The 15206-nt window shown below is 42.4% G+C and overlaps 1 protein-coding gene across 1 annotated transcript in view; it reads right to left on the bottom strand.

Annotated features, from left to right (window-relative positions):
* Positions 1-4134: 4134 nt before the first annotated feature.
* Positions 4135-15206, bottom strand: part of LOC310774278 (histone-arginine methyltransferase CARM1-like) — a gene marked incomplete at both ends in the record, with an annotated part of 12387 nt that continues 1315 nt past the window's right edge. Inside the window, 6 exons of the mRNA XM_083634321.1 lie at positions 4135-4228; positions 7025-7162; positions 7728-7817; positions 8505-8590; positions 10369-10396; positions 10588-10678. Coding sequence (XP_083490447.1) covers positions 4135-4228; positions 7025-7162; positions 7728-7817; positions 8505-8590; positions 10369-10396; positions 10588-10678 — 527 coding nt within the window. The remainder of the gene's footprint in view (positions 4229-7024; positions 7163-7727; positions 7818-8504; positions 8591-10368; positions 10397-10587; positions 10679-15206) is intronic.

The following is a 15206-nucleotide window of genomic DNA, read 5'->3' as shown; positions in this document are numbered from 1 at the left end:
AATGGCTGCCAAAAATAAGGTGGATATGTAAATGCTCCAGATTATGATGGAATGAAGATGTTCAGCATTGTGGATGAGAAAGGTAAGTAGACATGGAAATGGAGGTAGTAGGCTACACATCTTTGGTAGCTGCAACCCTCTCAGATACTTACACGTTATATTCCTGAGACTGTCCACACAATGGGGAAACATGTCAGTTGGTTACAACATGGTTATGCAGCAATAAAAAAACTGGTTGTAGTAAAAGTAAATACAAGGGGTGAACAAAAGCACTGTGCCAATCCTTTTGGTGTGTGAGTGGATCTGTACGTGTGTCCCTGAACGTTTGGCTGGATATGTGTGTGTGTGTGTGTGTGTGTGTGGGGGGGGGGGGGTTGGGGGGGGGGGGTTGGGGGGGGGGGGGGGGGGGGGGGTCTTGAGTCTGGGAAGCTTGTTGAGGTGTAGATGTCCAGAAGAAGCTGGTGATGGGACCAGTCAGCAGTCTACTTGAGGGAACACTCCAGGAACAGGTGGTTGGCAGGCCATGTTCGCTGCTGTCCTCCTCAAACTGGTATTGGACAGGACCTGCATGTGGGGATCTGGCAACCACTGGTCTTCTCTGCATGGTGAAGATCTGCAGGGTGAGGGGAATTAAAGGGAATTCACTGGTCATATACAATGCTGGAAAAAAGAAGGGAACTTGCACCATGTCACCATGAGTAAAGATCTTTCATTATTGCCAGGAATAACGTACCCGGACATTTATAAGTACCTGTGAATACAGTAGCATACACGTCTCAGGAGCTGAAGACTTTCAAATCCCTTGAGTCCTATAACTATTTCATCTGTGGCAACTTAAGGTCTGTGACATTCTTACTTTTGTGCCACCGACATCAGCGTCTGTCTCTTTCCCTTGCGGACAGCGTAGGGATTGCATAAAAACTAACTAACTTTTTTTGCTGCTATTGCTACAGCCGTGTGTTACACAGTAGGCCTACACCATCGCTGTTGTGAAATAGCTCCTGATGAAGTAAAAACGGTATTAAATAAGTTAGTAACGGTGGCTGTTGCGTCCATGCTGGGGTCCTCCTCTGCTGCTGCTATCACCAGGCTGTCAGTCACTTTGACAGCGCGCCACGGAAATGTCAACAATAGTGGGTTGGCGTGACCGGGCGTGACTTAGGTCAGTCGAATACTCTCTATAGCTTCTTCTAAAAGGATCCGAATGAAACCAAAAGTTATATGGGTGATAATATTTTAAGCTGGAAATAAGATCCGGGATGTAAAAAAAAACTGGAATTCTCCTTTAAGTTGACCATTGTACTCCTCACCTTGCATATTGGAAGAGAGAGGCTCCCCACTCTAGACCTCCTCCTCCTTCCAGGTCACTGTCTGTCTGGAGGCCTCTAGCCATGCAGCCACGACGGCATCCTGCAGACAATGCTTACACTATTAGGTTATGAATGAATGAATGAATGAATGAATGAATGAATGAATGAATGAAACCTTTGGAAAAAGGTAATTTGGCACTTCAACATTTCTACAGAAAAACAAAATCAATTTCGCACTTATCGCTACTGGGTTGGCATGCCACTGGTTAACCCTTGGCATGCCAGCAGTGGCACCCATAACCAAGGTTGCTGACCCCCGCTCGTGTGTGTGACCAGATGTCTCTCCTTTATGGAGACATTACCCGGATTTGGTGACTTGTCATTTGGAAGGAAAATACAACATAAAATACTGTAAAGACGGAAATATTTGTTTTCTATCATCGTATCATAATGAGAAACAGGTAAAACTACACAGATTGGCACAAATCATGTTGTAAACAAAGTGAAATTTTAAACAAAGAATTGACAGCAGTAATTGAATGGGTGACGAATAACAAATTAGTCTTAAACATACAAAAAACAAAAAGTATTGTATTTGGAACGAATCATTCACTGAGGAATAAACCAAAATTGAATCTGATGCTGAACAAGATAAACATAGAGCAGGTTGAAGAAACAAAGCTTTTGGTTGTAATCTTGGATAGGAATCTGTCATGGACGAAGCACATAGATACTGTGGTTGCAAAGATGGGGAGGAATATATCAGTAATTAGGAGATGCTCAGTGATCCTTGAGACTCTAGTCTTATCCCAGCTAGACTACTGCTCAATTATCGGGTCAAGCGCAAACCAGAGGGACCTGGGAAAACTGCAGCTGGCTCAAAACAGAGCAGCTCGGCTTGCCCTTCAATGTTTGTTTATTTGTTTATTTGTTTATTTAAAAGGATCCCCATTAGCTGCCGCCAAAACGACCGCTAGTCTTCCTGGGGTCCAAACACAATACACAATACATTACAGCAATAGTAACTGTAGACAGTAAAGTTCAGTAGTAAATAACATAGTAAAAAATAAGAATTATTAAAGTAATAAGAAATAGCAAAATGCAGTGCAATACAGGTGCGTCACAGAGTAAAGAGCAGTATATAAAACAAAACAAAACAAAACAACAACAACAGTTTGATCAGCTGGTTATGTAGCTGGCCAGCTACATTAGATATATTATATACATTATACAACAATAATATAATATAATATAATATATATAATATAATAATGTAATATATACATTAGATCAGCCGATCCAAAAGACGCTATTCTAAAACATACTATTAAAAGACATACATAATGGGAACTGAGTAAGTTGTGTGTTCAAAGTGTGTTTGCTGGTGTTAGTGAGTGCAGGTGGGATCTAAGTTTCCGTTTGAAACCAGCCCTCCCATGGATGGAGGAAATGTTTACTGGCAGACAATTCCAGGACATTATCGATCTGTATGTGACTGTTTTCTTCATAAAGTTAGTTTTGGGTCTAGGCAAAGTCAACTGACCCCTGCTCGCCCCTCTGGTGGAGTGTGTGTGAGTACGTGAGCTATAAATTATGCTGTCGAAGAGAAAGCCAGGAGTTTGGGTATTGATAACCTTGTGAAAATGTACAAGTAATGTACATCAAGGTCAAATGTAAATGAGATGCATGTCAAGCTGTCCTGGATGAAAGTCAAGGACAGGCTGACAGTATCACTCCTTGTTTTTTTAAGAAATATCAGAGTGTCAAAATACCCTACCTGTTTATATACTCAACTAAGATTAAGCTCAGATACACATGAATATAAGACGAGACATGCCACCAGGGGTTGCTATCAACTGCCTAAAGCTAAAAAAGAGTCAATGCAAAGGACAGTGTTGTATCGAGCAATGGTAGCATGGAATGCATTGCCAGAGAAGATCACCAAAGACAAAACCAAGCCAGGCTTTAAAAAGCAACTGAAAGGTCACTTAGCAGCTCAAAAGCAGTAAGGAACATGACGTAGACACGCGCACACGCACAAGCACACACACACTCATAGATAGGAATTTCTTTTCCTTTTTGTTAGGTTGGAGGAGTAGGTATGATATAGGTAGATTATTATCCGGTTTTACTTTGTTATTTTTATTTTGTGTTGTTTGTTATTATTCTCCGTTCATTGTTTATTGTAATGTCTTTGTCCTGTAACTGTCTTTGTCCCAATATTGGCCGTCACTTTGAATGTCTTGTATCGTAATGGTCTGAGTTAATGTAATGTTTTTATGTTATGTGTGGACCCCAGGAAGATTAGCGGCTGCTTTGCAGCAGCTAATGGGGATCCTAATAAAACTCTATAAACTCTATAAACAAAGACTTCCTAGGAGCATGCCCCTTAAACGCCCCCCCCCCCCTCCCCCACACATACACACACACACACACGCACGCACACGCACACGCACACACACACACACACACACACACACACACACACACACACACACACACACACGTTATTGTACACAGCCCCTGCGAAATCCCACCGCTGCTACTACTACTTGGAGGCAAAGCACCTTGATCACCTGACACCTGGAAGGCAGTTGTGGAGGGAGCATTAGACATTTTCTTATTGAATTTCCCAAAGCAAGCCAGTCACACAAGTCAGCTTCTGTGTGATATAAGAGAATGATCACACGCCCAAGTTGAATTCACTACAGTATCCATATGATAATATGATGTCAGTCAGTCATGATGGTGACTGTTGTCTGGTTGGAATAGTGAAAGCTGACTAGTGAGTCAGGGTGTCGGGGAGGAAGCAGGTGCAGTGCACTCACCTGAAGAAAGGGTTTTTGAGGTCCAGGGTGTTTCCTGATCTGAAGCCTGACTGGTCGACTGTGGCTGTGATGTGGATGTCATAGCTCTGCCTACAGTGGGAAAATTACAGATTTGTGATGTCATAACTCTGCCTACAGTGGGAAAAGGACAGGTTTGTGATGTCATAGCTCTGCCTACAGTGGGAAAAGGACAGGTTTGTGATGTCATAGCTCTGCCTACAGTGGGAAAATGACAGGTTTGTGATGTCATAGCTCTGCCTACAGTGGGAAAATGACAGCTTTGTGATGTCATAGCTCTGCGTGGGAAAAGGACAGGTTTGTGGTGTCATAGCTCTGCCTACAGTGGGAAAATGACAGGTTTGCTGATGTCATTGGTCTGCCTACAGTGGGAAAAGGACATCTTTGTGATGTCATAGCTCTGCCTACAGTGAGAAAAGGACAGGTTTGTGATGTCATAGCTCTGCCTACAGTGGGAAAATGACAGGTTTGTGATGTCATAGCTCTGCCTACAGTGGGAAAATTACAGGTTTGTGATGTCATAGCTCTGCCTACAGTGGGAAAATGACAGGTTTGTGATGTCATGATTGATTGATTGATATTTATGGATATAGAGAAGACAATTTACAAATTAAATTCCAAAGGATAACATGTTTACAGTGGGAAAATGACAGGTTTGTGATGTCATAGCTCTGCCTACAGTGAGAAAAGGACATATTTGTGATGTCATAGCTCTGCCTACAGTGGGAAAAGGACAGGTTTGTGATGTCATAGCTCAGCCTACAGTGGGAAAATGACAGGTTTGCTGATGTCATTGGTCTGCCTACAGTGGGAAATGGACAGGTTTGTGATGTCATACTGTAGCTCTGCCTACAGTGGGAAAACAAGAGTTTGGTGACATCATAGCTCTGCCTACAGTGGGACAAGGACAGCTTGGTGATGTCATAGTTCTGCCTACAGTGGGAAAAGGACAGCTTGGTGATGTCATAGTTCTGCCTACAGTGGGAAATGGACAGGTTTGTGATGTCATACTGTAGCTCTGCCTACAGTGGGGACAGCTTGGTGATGCCATAGTTCTGCCTACAATGGGAAAAGGACAGCTTGGTGATTATTTGTTTTAAAGGGATAGTTTGGATTGTAGAGTGTATGGGGAGCTGACTTGCGGATCCATGAGTCCCGTGGGCGGAGCTCTAGCTTGATCTGAGTGGAGAAAAACTAGTCCCGGTGGACATTCTAGGGTCACGGAGTTATCAAGTTTTACTCCTAAAGAAAGCATGCATGTGTTATGACTTCTCATTTCAACAATAAAACCGCAGTCTTGCTGTTGATCAGACCGCGCTATTTATTGGCACTACTTTCTGGCTCCGCGCACTGCATCCACGGCGGTCACGAACACTGTGTACTCAGGTTCTGGTATGGACTTCAACTGGTATGGAGTTCATACAACTTGATGTCCAATAATCCGAACTATCCCTTTAAGGTACACTCATATACGAGGGATCAGCCGAGCAGCAGCCGAGGTGGGGCGTGGCGGGTTAGAGGTTCTTTCCTTGACAGACAACTCCTTCAGCCAATCACAGTAGCAGAAGAACAGTGAAAACATATTTTCCGCTGAGAAGCTCTGCTGGTGCATGTCTGGTTCTTGTTTAATTGTTAGGGGACATTCAAGCCAAAAGCATTTTTGGAGCTGCCAGCGTCTTTCTGCAATTCATTCTCTATGTAAGGACGCGCTAGACGTGCTCCTCTTTCAAAGAACGCACCTGGCGTTTATATGCTGGTGGCGTCTCGTCTTTTTGGAGGAGCGCTCTGGGCGTTTTAAAGCTGAAAAAGTTGAACATTTGGAGGAAAAGCGCGCTGCTCGTCTTTTTACTCCTCCTACATTTTCTCCTCCCAGAGGGATCCTCAACCTCGCTGCTGCCAGAATTGGCAATAATTTCATGTTGACAGTGAACAACATCAAACAGACAAAACCAGCTGGCTACCGTCCGTGTGGTCGTTGTGTGCTCAACTCTAGTGTGCGCGACTGCAGGGGAAAATAAAACGAAGCGCAAAAAAAAAGACGCTCCGTGCGCTGTGTTTTGTGCACAATGGAAGCGCCCTCGACATTTTTCATAGCGATGACTGACTGAAAAAAAGCGCTTTTGGTGTGAATGTCCCCTTATTGAGTCTAACCAACACCCCCCCCCCCCCCTTCCCCCCATTTTACAATTTTCCAGCCAAAATTGTGAAGTAGAAACGTGGACAAACGTTGATATTTAACATTTCTTTGGCGACTGGGCTGTTTGGGCGGCTGGAAGTCCAGACTGAACCTTGGAGTGAAACAGAATGCGAGGTCACATGATCAGGACGTTTAAACCACCCTAACACTCACAGGTAATAGGCAAAATCAAAAAACATCCTGCAGCCTACTTGAACCTGTAAAGTAATATTTCACATGATGTTTGTCACTGTTTTTATAAAGTCTGCCCTAGCTGCTGTGAAACAACATCATCAACAATGCTAGCTTGTTGCTTGCTACACGCTGAAAACCATTGGACCTGGAATGTGCCAGCTTGGTACTTCCGGTGGTTGGCTGTAAAGGTAAACAGAGCCTTTCCCAAAGCTATACCAGAGTGCCAGCCAGTACAGCCGGACTCTCCCCAATTGTAGGGAGAGTCCGGCAAGCGAGAGACTACTGACCGCTTGATCAATTCTATTGTTTTATTCATGTTCCTTTATTCTTTTTTCCTTTTTCTTTTTTATATACTTTTCAGTACCGCCTCACAAAAGAGATCTTGATCTCAGTGAGACAACCAGATTGAGTAAAGGGAAATTTCATGGAAAGAATGAAAAGCAACAACACACAAGTGTGACAGCAGCAGGTAAAGCCAGGCTTGAGGTGTAACCTACCTGTTGTTGGCGGTGAGCAGCACGCTCCCAGACAGAGTCTGTCCCAGCTTGGCAAACAGCGGAGTCTGAAGCAAACATCTGACCTGGTACCAGCGTGTCAGCGGCTCAGTGGGAGCTGTGGAGAGCCACACTGTTGACCTCCACAGAGAGAGAGAGAGGGGGGGGGGGGGGGGGATGAAATAGATTAAAGGTGTGACTTGTAGCATTGTATCCTCAATTAGTGACGCACGATGATATCGGCACGGCATCGTTATATCTGCCGATAAAGGTTTTGAAATGAAATATCGGCCCCCAAACAAACATTTCTACTGATATCACAGGCCGATAACATGACGCTTTAATAATGCTAAGCCTAACCCAGGGAGAGCATCGTCCAAGCCTGTTTAAGCAGGATGAATCTTGCAAAATGTTACATCAATTAAAATATAGCATGTTTTCCATAACCTAAGTTGAAATAGTTTTCTTATTTTGCCCAGTGAATGTGCACATTTTGAAAAGCATTGTATTTATGTCTGCATTTGCCAGTGGGCCTTCACAATAATAATAATAAATGTGTTAATTCCACTACAGGAGAGACTTGAGGTTCTGTGAAATTATGTGGAAAGAAATGCTCACATATATAGATATTGGCATTCGGCCAAAAGACTTGAAAAATATCGGCAAAAAAAATCCTATATCGTGCATAAATAAATACACTTCTCACTTGGATCCCAGATAAGCCACATCAAACCAGAAGGCCAGGCCGTGGACCAGACCAGACTGGAGCAGCGTGAACACAAAGGGAATCTCCATTCTGAAACACACAAGTGCACGGACACACGCGCACACACACACGCACGCACGCACACACACACGCGCACATGCACACACACACACACACACACACACACACACACACACACACACACACACACACACACACACACACACAGACACACACACACACACACACACACACACACACACACACACACACACACGGAATTAGTAGAGAGATATAGCCTACCATAATTTCAATTATTTGGTGCAGTCTTTGTCACCCTCTAGTGGTCTGAAAATATACCTTATTGCAAGCTTAACTCAATGAACAGATTCATATAATACCAGCTAAGTGAGTATTAAGGAAGTTATTGCACTGATTGGCCAAAGGCAGGCATGGCAGTGGGTGTGGCAGATTCACATAACACCGTCAAAACAACAACAACATGGGGGTGCTGGAGAGTTCATTTCCGCTTTAGACTCGGTCCAGGGGTACAGTAGAGGAGCAGCCATAACGGCCACTGAACAGATATAGTGCCGTTTGGCCATGTGCTCTTTCAATAATGACTACAAGAGAAAATAAGTGGCTAGAATTTTAACAGGCAGATGCCATCTTCAGGTACAGTGATGATGTTCATCTCCCAGTGTCAGACAAGATGTTAAAAGGGGATGAAATTAATTAATTTAATTAATTTGAAATCTCACTGTGTTTCCACCTAACCTGAGCAGATCTTCTTCTTTAGCTTCCATGAAGTTGATGCAGTACTTGACAGACCGGGCCATCAGAACCTGGATATCAAAAGTGTCCTGGATGAAGACAGAATCAAGTGTCATTTACAGTACCACCACTGTGTTTTCTTTTTTACATTTACATCTCAGGCATTTAACAACATTCTTATCCAGAGTAGCTTCGTGAGTGGAGACAGTGCAGTAAAAGATTAACTTCCTACTGTAGTAGATCAATACAGGCAACACAGTGTAAGGCATGAAAGACAGAGTGTCATTATAAAAGATGTATCCAATCTCATATCGTCAACCTCTTAAAATAATGGCATAAGTCACTTTTTGAGGAAAATGATATTTTTGCCTAAATCATCTCTTCATGATGCTGGCCAGCTCTGGTAAAATGGCCTAAGTCCTTAATTGACAAGATCATGCTGTTCCTACCTGGTAATGCAATGGCCTCTATGTCAAGCGTGTGTCTTAGGCCGTTTTATTTTTGCCTAAGTCTAGACAATGTGACTTAGGCAAAAATAAAACGGCCTAAGTCACACGCTTGACATAAAATGCAACTGTAAGTCAGGCCTAAGTCATTTTTTTTTACCTAAGTTTTGTTTGTAAATTGGCGTAAGTCATCTAATCAGTCATCTAATCGTTTTATGTTACATAATTGACAGTGTTATTTGTATTGTGATGGAAACATTGCTGCCCTGCTGATCCATCAATAATGAGATACCCGTTTCAAGTGTAATTAGGAGGATTTATTCTTCATTTAAATCTGTGCACAGAGTCTCCCTCTGACGGCATTTGGTCAGACAAGAGCCACGAGTCATTGTTACAACTCATCATATACTGAAACTATGGTGTCCGCCCCCCCAATCTGGAGGGCAGTACTTTTCCACTTCATACAACCTCTCTCCAACTCAGTACATTTCCATGACGTCAGTAGTCAATCTGATGTTCACAAGACAAAACAATCCACGTCTACCCACTCAAAGCAAGATACATGTTCTCCCTATGGAATATTCTGCAATGATGAAGAACATAGTTCACAAAATACATCTTAGAAGGGCCATAGTTCATAAGCAATCAATCAATAAGCACTCAATCAATAATTTACTATCACAGTATGTCAATAGTCATCTATTGTCGTAACATCTTTTTGTGGAATGATGAATAAATATCTATTATTATTTGGTTACGTTTTTTATGTTTTCTGAAAAACTTGAAAAAGTGACTTAGGCCATTATTTTAAGAGGGTGACGATGCGAAAATGGCGTGTTAGATAAAGCAATATATTTGATTGATATTACCGTGGCCAGCTAAATGTGGTTTTTGACCTATAGTCTTGTCAATTTTGACTCAAAGTAACTCATATTATTATGCCTAATTAACTTTTGGTTTGAGCTCTCTTTAGCCTACTGTATTCATTTACTGTAGGCTATTTAGATATTATTGTTAGATTGTTTAACTTGTTTGACTCATAGCCTACTGGTATTTTTTACTATACAGATCTGCAATTAGGCTCCGCCCCCTTTTAGGGAGAAAACATACTCATCTTCTCTACTCATGTCACTACAGCCCCGAGCCAAGTAGCCTACAACGACGCTGGGCTCCACTACAACAGCATTTAGTGTCGGAAGACTACATTAGCAACAAGCGGACACCGGAACCAGGTCAGAGACGGGTCATGAGTCACATGATTTTAGATGGGTCAAAGTCATATTTCAGATGTAGGCTATCTTGCGCATTGTGCGGCCGGCCGAGTTGTAATATATTGTCATGTCATGGTGTTTTGGGGTCATTAATAAAACGAGATTGATTCTGTTATCTTTCTATAATTTCTTTGGGGAGTGGTATTTTACATTGAGGTCAACGGGGAGTTTTTTCCCCCTAAAAGGGGGCGGGAACATGTGCCGCCAGCAGCCGCATACAAAATGACATATTGCTGATCTGGTGTATGGCCACAGTAATAAGCTTTAGGATCTCTATTTTCTTATTGAACTATCATAGGTGTGTGTGTGTGCGTGTGTGTGTGTGTGTGTGTGTGTGTGTGTGTGTGTGTGTGTGTGTGTGTGTGAGACCAGAAGCTTGCTCGTGTGTAGTGTTCGATGTAGAGCTGCTCGTCGTTGAAGGGAGCCAGATGTATATCACCATATGAGGGAAACATCAGACCTGGAGAGAGAGACATAGAGAGAGAGAGACATAGAGAGAGAGCGAGAGAGAGAGAGAGAGAGAGAGAGAGAGAGATTGTCTTGTAGTTTGTTTCTTTGTTATCCTTTGTTCTTTTGATTGCCTCTCTATAGCCTATCTGACAACACATCATTCATTTGTCTTGTAGCTTCTTTGCTATTCAAAGCTTGTTATTTGATGTTTCTACTATATCTGACAACAGATCATTCGTTAGTCTTGTAGTATGTTAGTTTGATATAGTAAGTTTTCTAATTAATGTTTAGCTGTTCATGTCTAATCGCTTGCTTTGGCAATATGTACAGTGTTACATCATGCTAATAAAGCCATTTTAATTTAATTGAATTAAATTGAGAGGGAGAGAGAGAGAGAGAGAGACATAGAGAGACATAGAGAGGGAGAGAGTGAGAGAGAGAGAGAGAGAGAGAGAGAGAGAGAGGTTAAGAATCCGTGTATGTTGTGTTCTTTCGTTTTTCCGTTTCAAAACCAAATCGGAAAAACCAAATAACTGTTTCGTTTTTTTCTTTTTCCGTTTTAAAACCAAAACGGAAAAACGGAAAATCAAAAAACGAAAAAACAGGAGGTTTTTCTGTTTTAAAACTAAACAGGAAAAGGGGAAAATCAAGTTTTATTTGTTTTGTTGTTTTGTTTGTGATATTTGGATATTTTTGGAAACCCCCGTGAATGCTGGGAAAACGAGGAGAGGAGACGCATGCGCGACATTTCCGCGGAGGGTTCAGTCTCAGAAAACAGGAAGAGAGGAGTTGTATGGTCTGAAGTTTGCTTGTTACGTTTTGACAACTTATTGCAGTTATGGCCGCACTTGAACCTTATCATAACTTGATCCACGAACTGTTTGACAGTGGACAAACATACTCAGAGATCAGTGCCGCTCTGCAGCTTTCTTGTGCTTCCGCTCAGGTTAGTAACGTTATTTCGTTATTTTTTATGTTGTTTGTCGTTTTTATGTTGTCCTCTCCATGTGGCCATGCTTTCAAACTTATATCAGCTAAAACAGATGTTTATGTAACGTTACATTAACTTTCAGCTGTTATATTTGAGGCAAACCTGCCGCTCATGTTGTGTTGTACAGTATAATGTAGCGACTAGCTAGCTTAGCTTGTCTGTCTGACCGTCTGCATGTATCTTTGTCTGTCAATCTGTCTCACTGTCTGTCTACCTGACTGTCAGTCAGCAGATAGACAGACAGTGAGACAGTCAGTAGCCTGCATCAGTCAGTGACTAACTGACTTTCTGACTCTGTCTGCCTCACTGTCTACCTGACTGTCTGTCTGTCTCACTGTCTACCTGACTGTCTGTCTGCCTCACTGTCTACCTGACTGTCTGTCTGTCTGACTGTCTGTCTGTCTCACTGTCTACCTGACTGTCTGTCTGCCTCACTGTCTACCTGACTGTCTGTCTGTCTACCTGACTGTCAGTCAGCGTCTCTCTGACTGACTGTGTGTTTCGTCTGTCTACCTCACTGACTGATGTCTGTCTGCCACTGACTGTCTGCCTGACTGTCACACTGGATGTTATGTAATTTAGTGTATAGCTTTCCATTGTTGCTTTGAATTTGACATTAGGCCAGGCATGACAATAGAGGCCTCTTTTAGGTCTGTGGCCTCTGACCCCTTTTGTTTTTGCCCATAGTCTTCTGCACGGCCCAGCCACAGTCTTCATCACCAGTGTCAGGTCCAGTCTCCTGAAAGGTTCCGCCTGTGTCATTGGTGTCCGGGCCATCGTCCAGGGTTGCTCCACCCTTCGGCCCAGCCTCCTGGACACCCTCTACACCTGTTGTGCCTGTTCGTCGCTGCCCAGGCCACATCACCTGCTCACTTCCTCCATGGGGCGACTACTTTATTTGAACTATACATCAACTGACACTTAACCAGACCAGCTTGTGATTTGTGTATCTGTTTCAAATAAATGTACCATTTGAAGGGGCAGCTGTTCAAAAACCCAAGCTAAACGTCCTGGACTCAATCTACCCACAATGTACCCACAATCAGGATTTAATTACCCCACCTCAATCTATGCCCCACCTTCATCCTTTGCAGTGTTCCTTTAAAGGTTCTGTTAATCTATTTGTTCTCATGTGTTCTATTGATCACACTCAATAGAACACACTCTAGGCCGTGTCAGGTCACTCCACCCTATCCACCCTTTTGGTCATCGGTCAATTGATTATTATACAAAAGGTAGTTCTGGCAGGAGCAATTTGAATAAATGATGCAAAGTTGGGATAAGACAAGACAGTTTGGTCTTTATTTATTTTTATTTAAAAGGTTTACATTTCCTAATATGTATTATTGCTGCATGTATGTCATATGCTTGTTCAAAATATGCATTGCCACATGTATTAGATATGTTTGTTCAAAGTAAATTACAAATACTATTTGAATATCTGTCAATTGTTTAAACACAGACAAAATAGATACTAAATTTGATTTTGAACACAGCTAGATTATTGATTTGCTGAATTAAAAAATATACGTCAGGCAATTGTATTTATACAGCACCAAATCATACACTTAAGACCCTTTACAAATAAAGCAGGTGAAGACCAAACTCTCCAGGCAATTAAGGTATGGATGGATATCATCTACAGATAAAATTGTGCTAAATGATAGCTACTGTAATATGGTCTACAAATGTCCAATGCCCACCCTTTCCCCTCAAGTATTTAGAATTGACTACAAATGCAGTCAGTACATTTTAGTAGACATGATGATATGCCAAACAGCTTTAATAGTAAAAAGTTGAAACTGCATGATGTAAAATACTTAAATAAAGATTCTGGAGTCAGATGTTGGTCTCAGATGAATATATTATAGCTTGCAAGCGGAGGAATACAGAGTATAGCTTAAGGCTGGTACAATATCACTCATTCTCTAGATCAGTGATACTCAACCCGAGGCTCTAGAGCCACATGCGGCTACTTAAAATAAATAAATACAAATCTAATAAGAAATAATGGGAGGAAAGGGACTTGGATTGTGGCTCTTTCAAAGCTTTTGTTTTTGTCAGTGTCTCCTGAGTAGGGCAAGGCTGAGTACCACTGCTCTAGATTATACACAGAAGCCCCAGCAAATATGTTATATATCTCTCTACAATGCAGACAGTTATGGAGTTCTGGACAAAATTACATAATAACAATGTTCTCAGATTTGTGTGTGAGCGAGTCCCCCCCAATCAAATGGGTCGGTGGCCCTAATTTGGAGACTAAATTATGGTATGGTTTTATTTGGTGATTAAAAAGGGCACATCTTGCCAACACACTAACATAGAAGAGAAATATAAAATAAAAGAATCACTGAGGATGAAAACACAATAAAGCCCAAAGGCTTATTCCATTGTGGTCCTCATAGGGGTCCTTGAAAGGAAAAGGATCAGAACCACTGGTCTATCACATAGCCACCTTTATGTAAGAGTGTAAATTGACCTGCTGGCCATTTTAAGCTACAGTACTTGGCACTAGCTACTTGTCTATGGTCCGTGATCGACATAGCCCTGCCTGTAAGAGTAGACTTTTTGGTAAAAAAAAAAAAAAATACAATTTTATATGTAGACTGTTAAACCAAGAAGTTGATACGCTGATAGTCCTCTCAGCTTTTATTTGGAGATATTTGCTGGTTGGTAGTGTAAGTCTAAACTTTAGACTAATAATATATGCAATTGCATGTATGTGGAGGCATGGATGTTAGCTGGTACAAAGATGTATGAAATATATCAGCTTAGACCCTGGTTGCAAGTATAACCATTTATAAAAGGCAGGATGAAGGTGGTAGCCTGGGTAAACCCAGCCTTCAACGTGATGTCACAGGCTATACCTGTAGTGTACATTTCTTCGGTGCTGATAGTATGATAGATGATAGAGGTCATGTGGAGGCTGGGTTTACGCAGGCTATGAAGGTGGGGTAATCAAATCCTGATCGTGGGCACTAATGAGGTGAGTGAGAGGTGATGGTGTGAAAGATTCTGGGAGATTGAGTCCAGGATGTTGAGGTATAGTTCAAATTAAGTAGTTGCCCCATGGATAAAGTGAGCAGGTGATGTGGCCTGGGCAGCGACGAACAGACACAACAGGTGTAGAGGGTGTCCAGGAGGCTGGGCCGAAGGGTGGAGCAACCCTGGACGATGGCCCGGACACCAATGACACAGGCGGAACCTTTCAGGTGGCTGGGCCTGACACTGGTGATGAAGACTGTGGCTGGGTCGTGCAGAAGATGGGCAAAAACAAAAGGGGTCAGAGGTCACAGACCTAAAAGAGGCCTCTATTGTCATGCCTGGCCTAATGTCAAATTCAAAGCAACAATGGAAAGCTATACACTAAATTACATAACATCCAGTGTGACAGTCAGGCAGACAGTCAGTGGCAGACAGACATCAGTCAGTGAGGTAGACAGACGAAACACACAGTCAGTCAGAGAGACGCTGACTGACAGTCAGTGAGACAGACAGACAGACACTCAGGTAGACAGTGAGACAGACAGAGTCAGAAAGTCAGTTA

Source organism: Poromitra crassiceps (assembly GCF_964638095.1).
Source record: "Poromitra crassiceps genome assembly, chromosome: 3".
Classification (NCBI taxonomy): Eukaryota; Metazoa; Chordata; class Actinopteri; order Beryciformes; family Melamphaidae; genus Poromitra; species Poromitra crassiceps.
Note: the sequence above shows the minus strand (reverse complement) of the source record. Positions and strands in the feature narration are given on the sequence as shown.